Source organism: Drosophila santomea, chromosome 3R (genome assembly GCF_016746245.2).
Source record: "Drosophila santomea strain STO CAGO 1482 chromosome 3R, Prin_Dsan_1.1, whole genome shotgun sequence".
Classification (NCBI taxonomy): Eukaryota; Metazoa; Arthropoda; class Insecta; order Diptera; family Drosophilidae; genus Drosophila; species Drosophila santomea.
Genome location: NC_053019.2, coordinates 27607537 through 27631738, shown reverse-complemented (window position 1 = coordinate 27631738; position 24202 = coordinate 27607537). Strand labels below are relative to the sequence as shown.

General features: G+C 40.4%; 1 protein-coding gene across 3 annotated transcripts; it reads right to left on the bottom strand.

The window, feature by feature from the left end:
* Positions 1-1289: 1289 nt before the first annotated feature.
* LOC120454630 (SH3 domain-containing kinase-binding protein 1) lies at positions 1290-23710 on the bottom strand. Of its 3 annotated transcripts, XM_039640106.1 has the most exons (7): positions 22959-23710; positions 14468-14720; positions 14264-14375; positions 13377-13965; positions 11998-12183; positions 2977-3585; positions 1290-2915 (listed from the first exon to the last, which is right to left on the bottom strand). In XM_039640106.1, the coding sequence occupies exons 1-7, from the start codon at positions 22969-22971 to the stop codon at positions 1825-1827; spliced, it is 2853 nt and encodes a 950-aa protein (XP_039496040.1). In that variant the 5' UTR covers positions 22972-23710; the 3' UTR covers positions 1290-1824. The 3 variants fall into 3 exon arrangements, with proteins under 3 accessions (XP_039496040.1, XP_039496041.1, XP_039496042.1); XM_039640107.1 differs by lacking the exon at positions 11998-12183; XM_039640108.2 differs by lacking the exons at positions 11998-12183; positions 13377-13965; positions 14264-14375; positions 14468-14720; positions 22959-23710 and adding an exon at positions 5390-5497.
* Between the last annotated feature and the right edge of the window lie 492 nt (positions 23711-24202).

Genomic DNA, 24202 nt, shown 5'->3' with positions numbered 1-24202 from the left:
TCCACAATTAACTGAATTCCCACAGCGATCAGAAACTGATAAGTCGCCCAAGAAGCCAGGCTGAAAAGCTCCGAGAGCGCTCGCGTACTCGGACTTGGCTCAAACACCAGGTTTAGGCCACATTCACAACAGAACTCAGCCAAGTGCCAAGGCAAAAACACGAAAGGCAAAGCAAAGGCCGCAACTACAAACATAAATCCGCCAGCAAACAAATCGCGCCCGAAAGTCTGACTCTCTCGATCAGTTTGTGCTCGCCAAGATTCGCACATTTGATGGCTTGAAGTCGAGTCGCGTGGACACTTGACCAAAACAGATATCTAAGACCAGAGAGTGGGCTCTTTCTTAAATCTATTTTTGCAGAATAGAATATGCAAATGTTCCAAAACAAAACTAAAACGTTTTAAACATATACCTCATTTAAAGAACTAAATCCTAATGAACGATTTAAATTATTTCAAGATGAACAAAGCTCTCAATTTTACATGACATGTAAAATGTGTAAAATGTAAAATGTGTCGATATCTATGCTAACTTAGTAAAGGCATGAACCAATGCCAAGCAGACGTGCTTCCTAATATTTAATAAACAATTATTATATTATTTCAGGATCAAACAAATAACTTTACGAGGTGTTAAGAATATAGCAATATAATCAATGAAATAGTCAGCATGTAAAAATTAGAATATATTTATATGGAAATTGATAACACAAATAAATAGTTTATCAAAAAATAAAAAGTTACCATTACCCCCATATATTTTGATAGTGGAACTAGATTCGGCATTTGTTTTACTAAATATGAAATGTTTATTTAATATCCCATATTAATTTACAATTATATTTACATTTTAAGCGGTACAAAATGCGATATTTCCAAGTAAACCACAACATATTTGCTAACAATCGGGAATGGCGGGTGGCTAGCTACGCAGATTGATTCGATTAGACTACAGATACAAAGCTGGTTATGCAGAGGCTTATCACAAAAGAAAATGGAATATTCTGTACAGGCGGGTCTGGGTTATAAATCTCTAAGGGATTACAATTTGTCTGGATCGTTCGATCTGACGGCGCGATCCGCTGATCAATTAAAACATCCAATTGTCGAATTTCCCGCGACGAGTTTGCTTGCTGTTGTGAAAAAGAGATTTTATCAAAAGTTTGGGGTTAGTTTATTATCCGGGCTTAGATATGTGGATTCTCTACTATCAATATCGCTAACTATCAATATCAGTCATTTAGAAGAAAATAAAAGCAGAATCACATTGAAATAAGAAAATGAAAAACATTCAGAAAACATTGAAGTATTTATTTGCATTATTTATTGGTATTGCTTAAGTTTTAGGCATCATCATCGACTCCATCGAACTTTGTATGTTTCTCTCTCGTTTAGTATATAGTTTATAGTACAGTTTACTCATAACTTTAATACATCTTTAAAAAATAATCATAAATCGAATAAACAAAACAAATCGCAATCGAAAGCAGCTAAAAGAAATCACACCCTTTTGCTCTTCGGAATGTACGAGTGTATAAAAAATACTTATCGAAATTATCAGATATACAGGGGAATACAAAGTATTGTAGCGAAAAACAAAACGGTTTTGGCATGCAAAAACGATTGATCGCTAGTGGTTTTGGATAGATCATTCTGGTATATAAGTACAGAACACAGAGTACAGATATTTGGGATTGTCTTGGGTTCGGTCTCTACTCTACTACGTTCTACGTTTTTAGGCCTGGGTATATTGTAGAGTTCAGCACACGCTAAAAATCAAGGATTCAAAAGCTAGCTAAAACGATTTAAGGCGATTTAACTAGACTCAAACTTGCGTCACGCACTGCGCGTATTTGTCCAGTTCGCTCCTCAAAATCTTCACGCGTTCAGCTTCCGATTTCAGAGCATTCACCAGCTCCTCAATGGTTCGCTGTTGGTTAAGCACCAGCCCCTCCAGCTTATCCACCCGTTGCTCCAGCTGGACCACCCTTGAAGAGCTGGCATCCTGATGGTTGTTCAGCTGGTTGGAGGGCTTCTCCTCCTGGGACTGCGAACTGCTGGCATTGGAGCTCTTTACCAGAGGCGAAACACTTCGTTGATTCCGTATAGCTAGACTATTTGGCCTTGTGGCTCTCGTCTCCTCGTCGCTGCTGGCGGTCTGGACTTTGGCAGCCGACAAGCTGCGGGACATGATGGCATCGTTGGTGGTGGTGTGGGAGCTGCTGGTGATCACCGAGCTGCTGGTCGTTGAGTTCTCCACGAACATGGAGGAGGTCACCGCTGAAGATTGCACTTTCGTTGTGGTACTGCTGCTATTACTGCTGATAGCCTGCTCGGCTGCAAAGAGTTTGGAGGTCCTTTCGGCCACCGAAGCTCCTCGGGGCTCCACACTGGGCGAGGTCTTTTTCCTGGTGACCTGCGAGGCCTTGAGCTCCTCCATCCAGGGCGCCTTCTTCTTCTCCCACTCTCGTGGTTTCGGTTTGGCCAACTGTGGTTCCTCGCCGGTGGAATTGTCATCAGAAGTCTTACCTCCAGCACCGCCATCTTCACTCAGCTCACTGGCACTTCCTGCTCCACCGGATCCCGACATTCCACTGCCGTTGACATACACGGAATTGTTATTGCTTTCGCCCAGCACGTTGATAGCCGCCGATGGGGGACGTCTCTTTGGCGCCTTGACCCTTCCTTGCCGCATATCCGTAAGTATGGAAGACCTCTCCACGCGATCGAAATCCGTATCCTCGACTGCAATGGTGGCAGCTCTCCGCATCACCACATTGCCAGCTGCTCCGGATTCAGGCAGTTGATTAGCACCCGAGAGCATCTTGCTGGCCGCCAGACCATCGGCCAAATCATGGGACACGGCAGTGGTGAGCTTTCCCTCCGGATTCTTTTTCTTGCCGCCCAAAAGGTTACCTGCGATTAACGATAAAAGATTAGATCTCTGGCACGCCTGCTGCAACTGTACAGTACTCACCAGCTACAGGAACTCCGCCTGTGGGAGTTTTCTTGAGCGGCACACTGGGCTTCTTGCTGAGCACCGGCGGTGGTGGCGACTTGACCTTCTCGTCCAGCATGTTCTCCATGGACTTGCTCACTGCTGATGAGGTTAAGCCAGTGGTTACTGTGGTGGCTGAGGAGGTGGTGGCGCTGGAGGTGCTGCTCCTCTGCTGTCCAATGGCCACTGATGCACCCACTCCGGGTGGCTTGGTCAGGTCCAGGTTCTTGTTCTCCAGGGATTTCCTTTGGGCAGCCACATTGCCGGTGGGCAGACCCGTTTCACTCAGGATATCGTTCAGGGAGTCACGGGAGCCAAAGCTCTCCTTGCGACCCGCCGAGGAGGAAGCTGTGGTGGTGCTGCTGGTGGTGCTGTTGCTGCTGCTGCCGGTCTTCTTGATGTACACCTTCGATGTGGTGGAGGAACTGCCTCCGATCTGCTCCTTCTGCTGCTGCGTGGTCACCGAGGTGGTGCTGGAATTGCTAGAGTTCGTTGTGGTCATGTGGCTGGTGGTGCTGGCGGTGTTGCTGATCTTCCTCTGATTCTGCGCAATCTGTGTGGCACTCGGTGGCTCGTTGATCGGTGCAACTGGAAAATGGGTAAACAGGGTCCAAGATTAGCTACATTGGAAACAATTAGCACTTAGAAAATGACATGCAAACATTCAGCTTGGTTTACCAACAGTAGAAATCGATTAAAATGCACAGCGGTCTATAGTTTTTGTATTTGTTTTCGAGTTGATAGATTTAGTTTAAGCAAAGTTAGTGATATGTTTTACATTCTAATAAGTTTATTGGTTTTCGTATCTTTTAGCCGATATCCACTGCCATTTAGTATTCAGTATTCGAATGAGGTGGTCCATGACTAACCATTGCGCCTCAGAACAGCTGAGCACAGAAACAACTTGAAACTGGTTTCTGGCAACTTGTTGCCAAATGTCAATAAAAATAATGTGGAAACGCTCAGGGAAATACTCGTACAATAGAAAGACAAACGAAAGCCGAACCATAACTCAAGTTTGAAGCCGAATCAGAGGCGTAGGAGAGGATCAAAGCGGGCTAAAATAGCAAGCTGCAAACGACAACTGACGGGCATAAATAAACGCCAATAAATGGCTGTGATGACAAAAGCCAACTCAAATCAAACCAAGCCAAACTGAACCGAACCGAAGCAAAACTGAAAGGCAACGAAAACTATTGAGTAACCACTTAAAATGTGTAAAGGTCAGACCCAAAGAAATGGCAATAGCCAACCGGAAAGAGCAATCTAAAGATCAGGCAACGAACTGGAAATGCCCTTCAAAACTGAAACGAACTGCAACTAAATGAAACTAATAACTACTTGGTGATTTGAAATAAATGGTTTATTTGAGCAGCTTCTAAAGTAAAGTGTAAAGTGTTTCCAAAAAACAGGAATAAAGAACACATGCCAAATAATATTTTATACTGTGCTTAATAATTAAGATTTATTTTCAGTGAGTAATCTTTAAAATCATACACTTATGCGTTGTATTTGAGTTATTTAATGCACGCCATTTAACATTTTTAACGGTTCCTTGGCGAAGCCAAGATTGAGTGAAGCAATCATCTCTAATTATAATCTCACTTGTTCAGCTGATGTCATATCTACACATCACATTCTCAATGTTTATTAACGTTTTTTTTTTATAAAATTCAAGCTCAAGCGTGCCCAAATTTAGGCACAGCCCATCGATCTGTTGATTCCCACGGACAAGCCAATGTACCCAAAATCCAAAGTGGAGTATAATGGTAAGCGAGCAAAGAATTGGCTTTGTCATGCTCGAATTTCTAAATAAAGTTGACCGAAAGGAAAAGCGCTCGGCCCGACGACTTTCACTGCTTTTAATGACAAACACGGAGCGGAATAAAATTTGCAACAAAAAACGAGCAGCGCGAATTTGATATTTTCTAGCATTGAGTAATTGAGCGTTGGGTGATTGTCATTATGATTATGATGACGGCTGTGCGGTTTATGCTTTTTATATTTTTTTGGGGTTTGTAGCCAACGGCAGTATATACAGTATACACACACGCATTAGCACGCACACCTTAACGCGGGCAAATCGAAAGACTTAAGCAACGAACGCGACTTAATGATGACTTTGAATCCGAGACACGCAGCAAATTATAATCATTAATTTACACCTGACTGACACACAAACCATAATTAGAAAAGCGCGCGCGCCCAAACAGTTTTTCCCCTTTCTCAAATCGATCCAAAGAAAACGTTGAAAACCAAGAAAACGTAGAAAACGAAGAAAACTTCTTTGCCATGTGGCAGAAAAACATGACGAATGCAATTGCACACACACCAAACTGGCTAAAATAAGCAATAAAGAAAGCCGCAAGAACGGTAACTGTAGCACACGCACCACAGTGAGCCAGGAAAACTGATTACTTCGTGCCGTTTTGCCGCGACGACGAAAATATTTCAATAACGTAAATGGTCAAGAAATCACAGCGTACTGACTTGGCCCGAAAGGTAAACAAAAACGCTGGCAAAGGTACAAAAATGTACAACAATGTTGAGAGCGGCGTGATTTTGTTTTTAGCCTGCCTCTTAAGCTCTCGCCGCTCTGGCAACTTTGTTGATAAACTAAAACAAAGGGGCTGGGCAACCCAAAAGGCGGGAATCCCAGATAAACGCGGCTAATGAAGATGATCATGATGATCATCTTTCAGCAAAAGAGACTTTCAGCTAAGAGAGCCGAAGCCATTAAAGAGCTGCCAGCCGCAAAGAGAGACACTTTAAGGCGAAAAAACGTAGCACAAAAAACCAGTTACGGCCAACTGTTGTTTATTTTAATGATGTTGCTGCTGCTCAAGTGTCGAAGGTGGTTGCTTGGAATACAAAAAACAAGAAAAAAAGACAGAAAAGCAAAAACTGCGAGGTTGACAAAAGCAAAAATTAAATGCCAAGCATAAATTGGCTAAGCTCAAAACCAGCAGCTTGGAATTCCGCCGCCGACCGCAAAGTATGCTGCGAAATAATTTGTATTAATTAAGTATAATGCGTCAACTTTTCCCAAACAACAAGTTGCAAAGTGTTCGGGCAATGCGGCGTACCTCTTTTTTTCGCACAAACAAAGCGAGGAAAACTGCGCAAACAAAACAAACAAGTTTTCCGCCAAAGTCGTCCATGCAAATGACAAAACCAACTCTTCTCGGCATTCAGCTAAACAAACATGCACCGCAAATTGAACAGAAAAACCGATCGAAAACAAAGCGTTGTGTTTTGGCTTGGACTGCTTCCAGCCCCCCTGCCACGCCCCCTTTGCGGTGCAGCCCCTCTTTTCTACGCCTTTGGCATCTCGAGTGGCACAGAAAGCCAAATAAATAAACCAATGCAGCGGAAGATGGGCGAAGCAGCCAAACTGATCATTATTATACAGTAGTGAATATGGGATGTCCTTTCTAAATCGAACTTTGAAATAAAAGGTTATGTTCTAAGTCAGTTTTAAAGAAGATATCAAAATACATATTAAAGATGCTTTTAAGTTCTCTGCAATATACAACACAATATCTTAATAAAAAGTCTACTATTGTAAGTGTTGGAATAAATGTGTATGCCTTGATATGAAATGTTAATTAGCATAAGAATGAATCAGCTGATCGCGGATAATGTAATGAAATGTAATGTAATGTTAAATAACATAATTATGTCACTTGCTCAAAGAATGTAAAACTGAATGGAAGTGCACGAAGCACAAAACAAAAGTATTAATAAATATATTCTAACTAAAATAAAGCAATCCACTTTATTATCAACATGGTAGCAGAGCAAGGTTAGAAAAAAAAATTAATCCGAGGTTAGAAAAAAAAATTAATCCAAGGTTAGAAAAAATTAATCCAAGGTTAGAAAAAAATTAATCCAAGGTTAGAAAAAATTAATCCAAGGTTCGAGAAAAGAAAATAATCCAAAGTGTATAACTAAATCCAAGTTATAAAAATAAATGCTGTTCGAGTGAAGCGACAAAAAAAAAAAAAAAAAAAAAACGTGTATAAGAAATAAAAAGAGAAAAACAATATTAAAAGTGCGAAATATTAAAAAATACGAATACGTAAACAAGACTATTGACTAATGCTGAACAATTAAACGGAAAAAGATTGAAAACATAAACTAAAAGGATTGATGGAAGCAGATTAAAAATTTAAAAGTTCACGTGCAAGCCTTTTTATTACATGGAAGTAGAAAAGTGTGACCCTATATGAAAATGTGCATGAAATGAATGACATAGAAAGAGACATAAAAGAAGTGTGCGAACAGATTAAAAGTGAAACGGAAAAAATGAGTGCTAACGCAAAAATCGAAGACATTGTTATGCCCATATTCGATGGAGCTAATTTTGGAAGCTGGAAATTCAGATTAATGACAATATTGGAATACAAAGAGTGCAAAGAACCAGCAGTGCGAACAAGAACAACGGAAGATAATGAAACAACATGGATGAAAACAGAATTAAAAGCGAAAACAATTTTAATCAGTACAATATCAGACAAACAGTTAGAATATATTAGTGAGTGCCAAACGACATTAGAAATTATGAACAAGTTAAATGAAATGTATTCGACAAAATCAACAGCCCTGCAAATACTGTGCAGAGGAAAAATCGACGAAATTAAACTAAAAGACTATGAAACAGTGGAAGAATTTTTTATAGAATTCGAGAAAGCAGTAAATAAATTAAAAAACGCTGGAGGCACCATAGACGAAAACGAAAAAATGAGGTATCTTTTAAAAGCACTACCAACAAGCTACAGTTATATTGGAGACTTCTTAGATGTAATTCCGGAAGCACAACGAACGGTAGAGTACGTAAAATCAAAAATAAAAGAAAAAAGTTTAAACAGAGGTCCAGTGGACAAACAAAATAACGTAAGCACATTTAACACCAAAACTAAAAAAGAATGCTATGTGTGTGGCAAAACAGGTCATATTCAGAGGGACTGCTGGCATGCTGAGCAAAATGCGAGAGGCGAAAATAAACAACAACAACAATTCAACAGGCGATATCAGAATACGAATCAAAGAGGCGGCCGAGGCAGAGGTCAACATCATGGAAATGGTCGAGGACGTGGAAATTACTCAGGAGACAGGAATCAAGGAAGACAACAAGAAAACAGCGACAGCGTACAGTCATGGACAACAAGAATGATAAGAAACGAAAAATTAATAAATTGTAATAACAGCGAAAGTAACAACGAAACTACAGTAAATTGGTTATTAGATAGTGGATGCACTGATCACATTATAAACGATTGTAAACTTTTTAAGAACTGTATTAATTTGAAAAATCCTATTAATGTTAAAGTAGCCGATGGCAAACAATTGCAAGCGACCAAGATTGGAAATGTAGAAACATATTTTAGAACATACAACAATGAAAATTTGATCGATATTAAAAATGTATACTTTGTAAAAGGCATAAAACAAAATTTGCTAAGCATATCAAAGATAACTGAAAATAAATGTACAGTCGTAGCCAGAAATAATGATACAAAAATCTATAACGAAAAGAGAGAATTGCTGACAGTTGCGAGTAAAATTGATAGTTTATATAATGTAAAAAGCTTCATGCCAAAAAATAAAAGAAATGAAATATATACAAATGTAACTAAATTAACTGAAAAAGAAAAATGGCACAGGGCATTAGGCCACGTAAATTTTCAATATTTGAATAGAATTATTAAGAATAAAATGTTAGATGGTCTGCCAGATAAAATCGAGAATACCGAAATGAAATGTGCGAATTGTATACAAAGTAAAATGTCAAACGAACCATTCGAGAACAATAGAAAGAAAACTAAAGAGACATTAGAGTTAATACATACAGACTTAAACGGACCACACAGCACAACAGGTTATTGTGGGGAAAAATATTTTTTGACATTCGTTGACGATTTTAGTAAATGCGCGAGAATATATTGTATTAAAAATAAATCCGAAACTGCGAGCTGCTTAAAAGAATATGTTAATTATGTTGAAAATCAGTTCAGTAAAAAAGTAAAACAAATCCAATGCGATAACGGTAAAGAATATTTGAATAGAGAAATATTAAACTTTGTAAAGTATAAGGGAATTCAGTTAACTACATGTCCACCGTATGTACACGAATTAAACGGCGTAGCAGAAAGATATAACAGATCGGCAATGGATATTGGAAGGTGCTTAATGAGAGAAGCAAACATACATAGGCGATATTGGCCAGAAGTGATGAACACAGTAGCTTATTTAAAAAATCGAACAATCGCAAATACAGCAGTAAATAAAAGCCCATATGAAATATTTTTTGGTATAAAACCAAATGTAGAAAATTTAAAAATATACGGAAGTAGAGTTTTTGTTAGAGTTCCAGAAGTACGCAGAAAGAGTAAATGGGATAACAAATCAGAATTAGGAGTATTAGTTGGTTATAATACAAACGGATATAGAGTTTTACTAAACAATAGAGTAATAAACGCAAGACATGTTCAAGTTGTGGAAGAGAAAACAAAATTAATTTGCCTAGAGAAAAACAAGCAGAATGATAATGAAAGTGAAATAGATGAAAATGAAGAAGATGATGAAGATAACGCTAAGACAGACGAACTAAATGACACGGAAGAAGTTAATTCAAAAACTAGCGATGAAAGCGAGGGTGAGGAAAACAAAGAACATTTAACAGTGCAGAGAACATCAAATAGAAATAAAAGACCAGTAAATCTATACGGTAACCCAGTAACACATTTTATTTATATCAATTATGTAAATGCCATTGTACCAAACACGTACGAAGAGGCGATGAATAGTAATGAAAAGAAAGAATGGCTCAAAGCAATGAATACAGAAATGCAATGCTTAAATAAAAATAATACATGGCAAATTGTAGAAAAACCGATAAACAAAAAGATTATAGATGTAAAATGGGTGTACAAAAAGAAAAGTGATGGGACATACAAAGCTAGACTAGTAGTAAGAGGTTTCCAACAAAGAGAACGACTAGAAAATGTATATTCACCAGTAGGAAAAATGCAAACATTAAAAATATTACTATCATATTGTTGTAAAAATGGTCTGTTTGTAAATCAGATGGATGTCGAAACAGCCTTTTTGAATGGCTATGTAAAATCAGAAGTTTATGTAAATGAACCAAAAGGTTACGAAACAGGAGAAAACAAAGTTTATAAATTAATAAAGGCATTATATGGATTAAGAGAAAGCCCAAGAGCATGGTACGAATGTTTGCATAAATATCTCGACAAATTAAATTTTATAAGAAGCAATTACGATTATTGTTTATATGTAAAAAGAAAGGATAAAGATGAAATATATATTTTAGTATTTGTAGACGACATATTGATATGCAGTAAGAACAAAACGAAAATAACTGAAATTAAAGACTGTTTAATGAACAAATTTACAATGAAAGATTTAGGAAAAATCGGAAGTTATATTGGAATAGAAATTAATTATAGTACTGAAAGTAAGAAAATGACGTTAAATCAAAAACGATATATTGAATCACTGGCAATTAAGTATAATCTGGAAAATGCTAAGCTATACGAAACTCCAATGGAAACAAACTTAAAATTAGATCAAGCAACTGAATGTGATGAGAAAATTAAATACAGAAATTTGATAGGTGAATTATTATATATAAGCGCAGGTACAAGACCAGATATATCATATTCCGTAAATTACTTAAGCAGATATCAAAGTTGTTACAATTCAACACACTATAAATACGCGCTAAGAGTATTAAAATATTTATATAAGACAAGAGATCTGAATTTAACTTTTGAAGAGAATAAGAATAATGAATTATTAGATTGTATGGTAGACTCCGATTATGCAGGAGATAATGTTGATAGAAAATCCACGACGGGATTTATAATTAGAATGTATGGAAATATAGTATATTGGAAAACACACAAACAACACGCAGTAACAAAATGTTCAACGTTTGCAGAGTACATTGCCATGTCAGAAGCAGTCACAGAAATATTATTTGTCAAAAACATGTTATGTGAAATATTTAATATTGATAACGAAAAAGCGATAAAGATTTACGAAGATAATTCAGGCGCAGTAGCCATTGCTAAATTTGGTAACTTTACAAAAAATTCGAAGCACATTGAAGTGCAGTATCATTATGTTAACGAAAATTATGAAAAAGGTATTATAGACATTGTGAAGATAGAATCAAGACTTAATATAGCAGACATGTTAACCAAAGCGTTAGACAAACAGAAATTTATACGAAATAGAGATGCTGTAAAGTTAAAGTAATGAAAGAAAATCAAGACAACAAATTTAAGAGGCGTGTTGGAATAAATGTGTATGCCTTGATATGAAATGTTAATTAGCATAAGAATGAATCAGCTGATCGCGGATAATGTAATGAAATGTAATGTAATGTTAAATAACATAATTATGTCACTTGCTCAAAGAATGTAAAACTGAATGGAAGTGCACGAAGCACAAAACAAAAGTATTAATAAATATATTCTAACTAAAATAAAGCAATCCACTTTATTATCAACAGTAAGTAATCACAAAACAGCAAATTACATATTTACAATTTACATCTAAGCTCTATTATCTGTTTTAAAAGGTAACTACAATTTGCATCGAAATAATACCAATGCTTTGCAAGAAAGAAAATGTAAATTTAAAACTTCAATACTATCCGCTTATCGAAATACCCTCACCCAATCAGTGAAATAGAGTACACAACTTAGCAAAGCATAAATCATAGAAATTATGAGCAGAAAAGGAAGAGGGGCGTTCGAAGCCGCGCAATTTTCCATTTCATATGAAAAACGCCTCAAGGAGGCACCAACCAAGCCGGCAGAGAAAGGAAAATGAAAAGTGGCCAAAAACAAAAAGTGAGGAAAAACAAGAAAAGCCAAGAGCCCGGAGGAAAATCGAGGAGGCAGGAGGGAGCGGGGAGGAGGGGTTCACTCTGCCGCTGCCTACTGGAAAAACTCGTTTACATACAAATCGTGGTGATAAAGCTGGCCATACGCGCGCCCAAGAACTCGAAAGAGCCGCCTCGCTGCGTCCGCCGTGGAGCACGGACCCCGTCTATAATTCCGGACCCAGACACGGATCCGTATCCGGATCCCGTCACCGTTCCCGTTCCGCCCCTGGGACGGGTACGTGGGCGTGGCAACGGTGGAGCTGCTGTTGCTTGTGCACCGGTTTTCGTGTGTTTTGTGTTTACAGTGTTGCAGTTTCATTTATTAAAGACCCAAAATCGTAGAATCGTGGCAGAAAGATAAGTACGAGTAGAATAAAAAGGGGAGTAGAGAGAAAGAGAAAAGTGTTGAGGAAAAATTACAGAGAGAAAGACCAACGAGTTGGAGTCATAATATACAAAATGTGTGTGTGGATACATAAAACAAGAGATAGACGTACAAGTAGATAGGAGAAAACGTAAACATAATTTCCCATAACCGAGTCATAAAAACTGAGAAAAACCGAACTTGAAGATGTGGTTAACCGAAACATTTTGAATGCTTTAATTGAATGGTGCGTGGTGCATGAGGTGCGTGTAATGAATATGATGTTTCCATGTGCCAGCGACTCAATTGGGAAAACTAGCCATAACATTAATCTAAACTTTAACCCATTAGCTACTGTCTTTTGAAGTCAATTTAAAAAGGTTTTGCTTATGCTAGTAAGACTACATCTGTAGGGAAAATTATGCTAGATAAGTACAAACTGCCTTTGCGATACAGAGCCTTTCTACACGTAAATATATACAAAGAAAGTAGTTTTCCGGACTTTATGATCTCTAGATGTCCAAGAGCGTTTACGATTTAAAATAACTTGTAAAAAAAACCTTTGAAATAAACCATTAGTCAACCAATTTACGGCGCGCCCATCAAAAGCCTCGTACACAAATCCTTAGTTAAATATAATGCCATTACGCATCGGCAATAAAGTTTATCTGATTCATATGCGCCCGAGGCAATTAAGTCATCTACAAATTTCGCACAGACGATGAAAACCAACGATCCGAAAGATATGCAGCGAGTGGTGGCAGTGCGGGGAGCGGGTAGCGGGGAGTAGGGAGTGGCTGGTGTCTTTTCATTTAATTAATTCAATTACCAAACAAACAACAAACGTTTATTGACTTTGATCCCCGCTACGTCACGACAACCATTTCGAAGTCCAACGACTTGAGTTTTACAGCCGATGCGTTGGGAAATTGCCACCAATTAAGCGGGGAGGGGGGAAAAATGCATTGATGAGAGGTGGAGACTCTTGATGACAACAAACTTGACAGACCGAAATCAAAAATGCGATGTGATTGAGAGAGAAAATCGGTGAACCGGTGGTGATTCGGGTGAAAATCCTTGGTGAAAACTCACCTTCCGAGGGTGCCAGCATTTTGACAAAGTTGTCGGGAAAAACGCCCACTTTGCCGCGGATTTCTCCTTTCCACCAGCCTTTGTCGGGCAGTTCCGTGCTGATCACTGCAATTATGTCGTCCACCTTCAGCTCCAGTTCATCGTCGTTCTGCGGGGCGTAGGGGAACTCCACCCGGCAGAACTCCCGCTGGGGCTTGGGTGGCAGCATGGGCACTGCCGCTGCTGCTCCAGCTGCTGATCCCGATCCTGAAACTATGGCTGCCGGCTCCGCTGGCGCAGATACTGATGCTACTGCTGCTGCAGTTACCCTGCTCTTGGTCGCCTGCTTTGTTGTGGAGTTGCTGGTGGTGCTGTTGGTGGATGCAGGAGGCACTGCTCCGCCGGATGGTACTGTGGATGTGGCTGCCACATTCGCCACATTGCTCACATTGGCCGCCTTGGACGTCAGCGACGATGTGGCCACGGTGGCGCCAATTGTCGGTGGCCGTTTGGAGGCCAAAACGGGAGACGGCTCGATATGTTGCACAAAGTTCGATGGGAAGACGCCGACTTTGCTGCGCAGACGACCGCGCCACCAGCCTTCCTCGACCTAAATGAGAGAACAGAGTGAAGCGGAATTGAGTGAAATGAACAGACTGAAACCAAATGTACTGCACTGCGCGAAAACATCGAACGTTCTATCAAGTAAATAAAACGAAGTAAAACTTCAAACAATCATGAGCTTTGTAACTTTTATAACATTTGCACATTGCCATAAATAGGCTGTTTAATAAGTAGAACGTTGTTTTCTCTCAGTGCAGAACGAATTTCAATTTCTATTGGCCCAATAGGTTAAATGGGGGTAGCAAGCACCCCCCATCACCCCGCCTGACCCTGCGTGTACGCACCTCCCCTAGGAATTCAATGACATCACCCACGGCCAACGTCAGTTCGTCGTCGTTGACTTGTGTGTAGCTGTAGATGACTTTGCAGCGGCGATTCGATGTCGCGGATTTGTCCCTGAATTGGGAATTGGGGAAGAAGAAGCGAAAACAGCATGTAAAATCAGATATTGCGTCATTTGCTTGGACCACTTGTCCAAGTGGACGAACCTCAGCTGCACAGCTACTGCTGTCTCCTCGTTGTGGTCGCCACTGCCAGTGGTTCCGTTGCCATTGCTGCTCACTCCGGACTCCAGCACCCGGACAAAGTTATCCGGAAACATCCCAGTGACGCCGGTGGACTTCAGGGTGCCCTGCCACCAGCCGCCGCTCATCTGCTTGATGCGATGGATGATGGCACCTTTCTGGAGATCCAGCTCGTCCGGCTCCTTGGCCGCGTATTCGTATTCGACTATTGCACAGACTGCAAGTAAAAAGAAGGTTCAATTAAAGTGGTTGCTAGTAAAACAAGTTCAATATTCATAAAACTAAGCATTGCTTGTACTATTGTGGCTTTGCCATTTTAAATGCATATCAGGACACGGGGAATGAGTTACCCAATTATGGCATAAAACGCTGACATGTTTGTGCAAATATTTACAATAGTATCGGGTTGCGCAACTTTTAACCTACTCCAATGCCCATCCATACACACAAATATACACAACCCCCTTCTGAAACGTGACATTTGTCTTTTGCTTCTCCCGTTTTCGGCTAGTCGATGCCGCTGGAAAAGTAAAAGTTACATGACACTCCATCTACGGAACGGGAATAACAATTTCTGTCGTGGGCGATGACAAATCACGGATCGTGCTTTGGGACTCCATCCACATCTACATCAATATCTACATCCACATCCATATCCACATTCACATACATCTCCACATCCACCCATCAATCAAACAATCTGTCGTATATGGGTCACTGAGTACTTGGCACTGCGGCATTTCCCCGCTCCATGATTTCAAATCTTAGCTTGAAGGGAGTATACCAGTGTCACTGCATGATTATCTTAAGACGCAGCAGAAATCATGAGTAATCTGAGAACCATGTTTGTTAAATCAATTTAAGTACTCAGTATCTAATAAACCTTGTAATAAAAACTAGCAATGAAGATACAACTTTACAGTTTATTTCGGAGATGCAACATCTCTATTAAATCGTTAAGCCCCATCAATGCAAAGCCATTAGGTTTCAGCAGAAACTTTCAATTTCCATTAAACTCAGCCCATTAACAAACTTAATCATCGGCAAACCGAACAGAACACAATTTGTCATGACGCATGGCGAAAACAATGAGACCATGACTGACTGACACTTTATTAGAAACCAGTCTTATAAACCATATTTAACACGAGCCGCAGAAGGCGACAGCTTGAAAATGTAAATTTAAAACTTAAATAGCCGCAATGCTGAATGCTGAACTTATTTGGCTTTCGGAGGTTGCTGCCCCCGCACGATTGACTCAGTTTTTATATGTTTCTTGTTTTTCTCGAGTGTTTGGATGCCGTGTCCAATTTATTGATGGGCTGTGTGAGTGACGGAAATACCCTCGTGGAGAACGAAAGACTCAGCTACGTAAATAATTTGGTATCGAAGCCTCTTCAGGCAACTTAAATACATTGGAAACACTTATTGGCTTAAGAGAGGAAAGTAGAAAACGAAGGGGCCACAAATAAACAAACATGATAATAAATTCCTGTGCTACGTGATGTCGTTTAGATTCGACACTGTGTATATGGGTCAGCTTATAGAGGGGAATTCGCCGTCCAATTCCGGCCAACTCATCAGAACGCGATGAGTAATGTGCGAAGGAAAACTGCAAATTGTCATTGGTTGGCCAACGTTTAATGGGCGTGAAACCAGCAATTGGAGTTGATCGCTTGATGGCATTAAAGCGTCTCGAAGTGCTTTCCATTTTCCGCTCCTTTCAAATCAGCTCTTAACATTTCTTTCATTGACAGCCGTTTCGGGGGGCCATTTTAGGGGGTTGGGATGGGGCCACCAGCATTGAAGTGGCTGCCAATCGTTATCCAAAGCAGTTTCGTCAACGGCGCACAGTGATAATTTCACTCCAGTTAAAGTCGCAGAGCCCGTCTGAGATCGAGATCCGGTGATGAAGTGGCAAAAGTGCTGCAGCCACGCACCGCAACAACAACAAATGCACAGACAATCGGACGGAGCCATCAAAGACTTTGGGGAAAAGCTTGAAGAGCAAAAGTCAACTGGGGATGGCACTTGGAAACTGATGCAATACCAGGTTAGCACTACAATTAAATGTGACTAATTCGTGTGCATGTTAAAAGCAAACTTAAGTTGTTTTATAAGTATTTCAAAGCATTTAAATCATTATTATTATATTAATTGGTCAGTTGAATATTTTATTCACCAACCCATCGTGTCACGATTGCATCGCCGCCAAGAGCCAATTTGTATCTAGGCGTTTGACAGCCGACTAGCGCGTTTGAGTCTCGGTAACTGAGTATCTGAATGGCCAAGTATCTCATGGCGAGTACCTCAGCCACACTGTTTAACCTACGCGACTGTAAAAGGCAAACAAAGCGACAGCCAAATGAACCTTTAATGCGGTTTTTGTTTTTCAAACTTTTTCATCTTCCTCTCTGGCGAGGCGATTTGCTGCCGCTTTCCTCTTTGTTTTCGCTCATACGCTGTGTACGCTTGAATAACAATAATAAGCGACCGCAAAGCGCGCTGAATGAGTGGAAAGAATGGAGGAGAGTGTTGAAAGAGGGCCTAGAATGGGCGGTATGCAGCTGCGAAATGAGCCGCGTCTGGAAAAGCTACACGGTAAAGAAATACAATTAAAACTTATTAATGTAAAAATTATTTATAAACTCCGAAAATAATGGGGTTTCTATGCTGCACCCAAATACGACGAGCTTATGTCGGTACTCCAGCGTGACAAAACTTATACGCAAGTTTGCCAATCACATATTAATTAAGTTTCCAATTGGGCAAATGTTTAAATTATTTCGAATATTTATCCAATTTTCTGCAGTGTTATAAAAATGGTGAAAATCGGGCGCCAAGTGGTGGAAAGCGAGGAAACGCGCAGCGTAGTCGTGAGAAAAGCCTGATGAAAGAGCCGAGAGCCGAATGGGAAAACCAAATGTGTAAATGTGTCAAAAGCGGAGAAAATCGCATGACAGCCACAGCCGCCAACTGTCGCCGCCAGAGGGCGTGCTGGTCGTCATGGACTTCTGGGTGTTTGGGTGCACTCAGTTGTTGCCTTGCAACTTGGACGTATCTGCGATCATTACGATATCGGGTTTTGTTGTGAAGTCAGCTTCCCCCAATGTCAAACAGCACATCATGTCGGCCATAAAGATATGCAAATCGGTTGCTGGATAGTTAAAAATATGGCGCGAAAACGGCTGAAGGTACAAGGTGTTATTACGACTTTATTATACCCTGCAAAATCATACTTCATGTACAATCTAGTCAAACAACACACATTTCATTCAAACAAAAAATAAAGTCATTTTCAGCTGGCTTTCAGACACTGTAGCTCCCCCCGCTGCCCCTGATCAGCATTCTCCCCCTATATGCATAAAGTTCAACTGATGCATCCGAGAGATTACCGAAACGGATGAGCTCCACATATAATATGTAAAATATAACCTGTAACCGGTTCAGATGAGCAGCTGCACTTATTTGTTGGCGGCAGTCAGAGGTGCGGCAAGAGTCCCCAAAGTTCCGTTCAAAACAAACACCTTCAGCAAACATCTCCCCCGCCAGCTGACACCACCCCTCTGGCACCCAGCACCTTTGAGGTGAGCAAACAAGAACATGCTAATTGGTTTAACTATCGGTTTTGGCTGCCTTTGAATTTCGGTTTTGCTTGGCTTGTCTTTGGCACCGAGAGAAATGACTGCAAATTACAAGGTTATTGTGAATTATTTGATATGTAATCGTTTTATTACTTAACTAACATTTAGCAAGAACCTTTAAAATATACATATTTATATGATATACATATACTGATATATGATATTACAATTACCATTTTTTCGCAGTGCATTCATTTCAAAGGTGCGATGTGAATGGTGAGGGAGATGCCATGAACCGTAAACGGTGAATTGCCTTTGCGTGAGTTCGACTTTTAAACATGCAAGTCCCCGGGTTTCAGCGGTCTTATGAGGGGAGAAGCCAAATAAAAGGGGTTATCCACATGCATAAGTGAGTGCTGCGTTCGTTCAGTGCAGCGGGGATATATAGTGAGTTAATGGAGCTGACCTGTCTGACTGCCTGTTTTCATCGGGGGCGGGCTTCGCACTGGAAACTGGCATGACCCGGTTAAAAGTTTTATTCCTCCTATTTGGGCCAACGAGGGGGTTTAAGTGCCACAGAGCTGGCACAGAGGGCTGGGTTATTGATTGGGGAAAAGCCAATATTTTTATACTATGAACTCGATTTGATATGTATAAATATGTGAGATAAACGAAATGCAAAAAAAATCCCGGTGAATGAAATTCCCAGAATGATTGCTTTTGAGGCGTGCATGACTGAACATAAAGAAACTCTCTTCCAAACAGCAGCTGCCAATTTGTAAAGGTCTTGGGTCATTTGCCCACCCTTATTATAATTACTTTGTATGCAGCTCAGAACTTGGCTTCAAAATCAATTCCACAGTACACCGCAAAACGACAAAAATGTCTGTGCCCCCAGGAGTCCAAAGTCGCCTTTTCTTTGCCCTCCACTTTTGCGGTCCTCAAAGCAAACACACACAGGTCCTTGACGAGGCCAGCCCACCCAGGTGACCTTGACTTATGAGCTTTGCTAGCCCTGAAACACCGAAGTGAAAGCAATTGCTCAAGTTCAAGGCCGCACATTGCGTGTGAAAAACGGAGGCAGCAAAGTAATTCGTTTGTCGCCAAATGCGTTGCATTTCAATTGGTTTTAATTGGGGGATTCACACAGAAACAAATGCCTGTTGTGGGGTAATTATGAGCCCCAAATGCAGCAAACTCTACATAAACATTTTATGAATCACTACTATCAGAGAGCGCCCAAAACCAAGTGATAAGTCAGGGAAACGACCTTATCGCGAGTGTGGAAAACTGCAGAGCGATAAACAAAGAGTGGCATTAACATTCGGGTTCGATTAAGTCATGGCCGAGGGTGTCGTCATTGACACGCGTGGCCATTTCAAAACATTGGACAAATGTCAAGATTGTGTTAAAAAGGGGGAAAGACCAGCAAATAATATACAGAAAGAATCCAAATTGTAAAAGTGCAAAAACTTCTTGTTTGAAAGAAACTTCATTCAATGAATTAAAGCTACAACTCTTCATTACATCAGTCTTCAAAATATTTTGGTCTTCAGAATTATTTACGAAATTATCTTCAAGTGTAAGCTTCCTTTCCACTGGACCATCATTTGAATGCATTTCCATTTCAATTGAGCGAAGGCAAACGAAGCATGGAAAAGCTGAACAGACGCAGGTTTCAATTGAAAAGTCGTGGTCTGCCCCCTTTTCCGGGTTTCCCCGCCGCCCATGTGATTTGTGTGGCAACATGTGGCGGCGATCGCTGCTCGATTCCGCAGAGTTTACGATGGAAAGTGTTTAGGAGCAGAGCGGCCATCCATCCATCTATCCATCTATCAGCAATTGCAGCTGATGAGTTGTGCATTAGCCAAATGAAAAGGGGAAAATGAAAAGAAATGAGCAGCTGGAGGTCAAGAGAGTCCAGCTGATTAAAGCGGCTTTTCCGAGGAGTAAAAAGTGGATTTTAGTTGGAAATATTTATGCTCTAAAATTTACTTAAGAACTGCAAACAAAAGTAGATACTTGGAGTTCTTGGAAAGTCACTGCACCTAATCCACTCACAGTGCCATTAGAAGCGGGGCCTTGGAGTTCATTGAGGTCTTATCAGTTCATTGATATGGAATGCTTTATAGTTGAAACGATGAGGGGACCCGCATATTTTCGCTCCAAACATAAAGATAAACGGAAAGAGGCTCAAGGCAATTCAAGTTGATTTCCAGATCGGAGAACAAATATTTCATGAGCTTGGCATACATTTTCTGATAGTTTTAATGGGATTTTTTAACGCACTCAGGGACGGAAGCATATATTTTAGAATTTGAGCAAAAGAGAACTCATATCTCGGGTTTTCTATTTCTCCCTTTTCCCCTCTGATAAGCGAGGGCAGCAGAAGTCTGAGGAATCGAGATAAGATAGGCGAAAAAAGCCAGCTAAAACACAAGTTTGCCATTCGAATTCGAGTGTGAGTCACCGAAGTCACAACTGGCGAATGCACTCGACCAGCAAAAAATAATAAAATACAACTGAAAATAAAAACAAAAATAAGCCGCGAAAAGTAAATTATTTGCATATCAATAAAGCGGTTCTGTTCGCATCGCCAGCGACGAACTGCAAATGAAAAATAATTGAAAACAAAAACGATGTTCTTTGCCAGTTCATACATTGCAGATTAGCACTCTTGACAGAGCACATCCGCCCAAATTTATATTAAAAATTATATATTATATTATATTTATGCATATTTCTAAGATGGTACATCATAGTTGGACAAGAAAATTGGAATGAAATAAAATACATCAGTGACTAACTGTTTAAATAGATAGAGTATTCGCGAATTCGCGATTGTCATGAGTAATTCCGCGAATCCCGAGTGACTCATGAGCGATCCATCAGGAGAACCATAAGGGATTAGTGGCCAGGGAAAGGGTTCTATGCCAACTGGCTGGTGGTAATGGGCCAGGTGAGGGCGTGGTGCCCATTTCCATGCCCATGCCATTCCCATTCGCAGCCCACGCCAAAGTCAATTACAGGGTATAAAATGCGGGCGTGGCAGGGGCAATTTATTAAATTGTCAGAGAAGGAAAGCTTTGCCACGAGGAGTGCTAGAGTGGTGGAGTGCTGGAACCCCTTAGACATGGATATGATAAGATAAAAGCCGAGCAAAATGTGGCAAATAAGAAATCTGATAAAAATGTTTTCATTTGCCGAACCATTTGTGTTGACCATTGCCATTGATTGCCATTGTTGGCCGTTTTCTGTTTTTGTGTTTTTGTGTTTTCAGTTTTCCGTGTTTTGTGTTTTGTGTTGGCGTTACATAAACGTCGCTCGGAATCACTTAAGCCGGCGGAAGAAAGCAGCTTTGTTTGGGATGCAAATGTAGTGGATGTGTACGCAGAGAGCTGGCCTCTCCATTGTTCGTCCGTCCCATGGAAATTGTTCATCAAAAGAAATCAGAAATCAGACATCAGAAATCATCAGTGAAACTGCTGCGGGTGCGGTGCATATTTTTTTATTTTTTTTTTTTTTTTTTTTAAACAGGGAGCGGTCTTTCAATCAGGCTGCATTATCAATATTGGGCCTCCACAAAGAAGCCGTAACAAGGTTGAAACGCACATTAAGATTTATTAATATTGTCTGGACTGAGCTCCTCCTCAGTGGCTCCCATCGATCCCTGATTATCTCGCCATAGAACCCACTGAACAGTAGCCAAGGGGTCAGCAAAGGGTCGGAAAAGCCATACTCAAGCGGAAAACAGCAGATAAGCGGGGAAAACACAAAAGGGAACAAAAGGAACGCAAGCGTACTATACTCAGATTTCAAGGGTAAACAAATCAATTTGCAATTAGCAAGTAGCTTGAAATTGTTAAAGGCGATGCTAAATCAACTGGATCAACTGCAAATATCAAGTAATAGTGAACAATTTAAGCACAAGAACCTTTACTTTATATCTACGTAACTTTTTTAATAAAAACCCTCAATTAGCCTTCATTCAAGGGTCTAAACAAAAGAGTTAATTAAACGCTAGAAACCGCAATATTTTCATCGGATTTCGCCCTGAATCAGAGGTTTTTTTTAGCTGACCCGAGAGAGAAGGAAAATATCCACTAATTTGCATCGCAGAACATTCGTTCTCCAGTTCCCATTGTGAGTTTGAAAAGTTTTCGGGGGGAAAATGAAATTGATGGCAACATGAAGTCATCAAAACGCAGAAATTCTCATTTCAAATGCCTTAAAAACCGGTTCGCATCCAAAGTGTTTTGGTTTTTGTTTCAGCCTTTGCTATATTTGTTTGTTGGCCAACTTTTATTTTATTGTTTATTGCTGTAAAAATCGTGGCAGCAGCGTGTTAAAAGCAACACCGTTAGTCAGCAAGGGGTATTTCCAGGGTACTTCCAGGGTATTAGAGGCGAGGCAGGCGGAAAAGAGAGAACCAAGTGTCCTTGGGCCAAGATGACACACCCACCCCAAAAGGCAACAAAAACAAAAAACATGAAGCGTTTTTCGGGCGCACAAAATGCGAATGTGGCGAGCAAAAGGCAGACGGCGAAAACGGGCGGGACCCACCCCGAAAAAACTAGCAAGGAAAAACAACAAAATGGAAAAGGAACTGCAGTTTTGGGTAGCTGAACACGGGCTACCCTGTAAAGGTGTGAGGAGTTCCAAGAATCTGCGATAAAGTCAGTCTCTATGGCAAATACTAGGTTGTTTTAATTAACTTGAAATCAAAAACGAATCACTTTCCAAACGGTGATGTTTGTTACCCACAGGATATGGTTTACAACTGATACTAGTAATAGATCTTGATTTGGTTGGCCTGTGCCATTGAATACCCTAGTTTGGGAAGGGCATGATGGCTGCAGCAGACAACTTACTGTTGTTTTCCATGGCTGAAGCGACTCCTGGTGCCCAGCGTTGTCAGCAGGTTCAATGCACGAGACTGGGTTTGCTTCTCTTCTGTTTTTTTTGGTTTCGTATCTTGAAGACGAGTTTATGAATCACGCGCGTTAACCGCGAAAAACGGAAGGTAGGAATTACCTAGAAATTTATATACACGAGTATTTCTCTCGACGTGTTTCTTATTTTTTTTATTTTTTAGTTTTTTTTTTTATTTCGTATTTTGACCCTGTTCTGCTCGCAGTTAAGTTTCAACAAAGAGCGCGGGGGAAAGAGACGAGGAGCGCGTGCGAGCGAGATGGAGGGAGGAGCGCATTTAATTTCGCGTCACGTAGAAAATGCGGCACCGAATATTTTCAGTTTGATTTCCTCTGTTGATTTATCGCCGTTGCCTCTGTCCCTCTTCGTTGCACTTTTCACTGCCTATCCTGCTTCGCTTCCTTTTCGGCCACCTACTATTTCTTATTCCTTGTATTCCTATTCGCTGGCACGCACTTGCACTTCGTTTTGCCTTCCACACCCATTCGCATGCACTTTATTTACTCTGCTTTGCTGCACTCCACTTGCAACTTGCACTTCCTTTCAGCCTCACTTTTCGTTCTTTACTTCGCACTTTAATCGAATTAATGCGCTTTTGCCACCAAACTGGCAACAAACTGGGAATCCGAAACCGAACCGAAACGCAAACACGCCGACGAACTCCCACAACAACCGTTCGCTGCGGCTGCGAGAGTGTGACCAGCCGCGGCTAGCGGCGCAATGCTCGGCCGCGTTTGCCTTTAGCGCGGACGGCAACCGGGGTTGGCGACTCGGGTAAGGTGAGCTGGGACTTCAACCCAGCAGGGGTATTCCTCGCTCACTTTTAGCTATTTTTTAACTTTTTCGTTTATTTGTTGCAATTATTAATATTTTTGCTGGTATATACTATTAAATAAATATTTCGCTTGCTAGTGATTAATTTGTCTGTACATAACTGACTGCTAATTCCATTTTGATAGCGGAGTTTTTACCTTCAGGGCAATATTGAATTAAATCCTTTGCCTTAAATGTTATTTTTATTCAGTTTAGTTAATTTTTTTTATATCTTATATCTTAGCTTTTAATAAAGGTGTTTTAATTTAGTTCGGTTTATTCATAAAATATTTTTTTTAGTGGTTATTCATACTCCTTGAAAATCTTTCAAAACCAAGTAAATTTAAATCTTTGAAATGTATAATGGTGT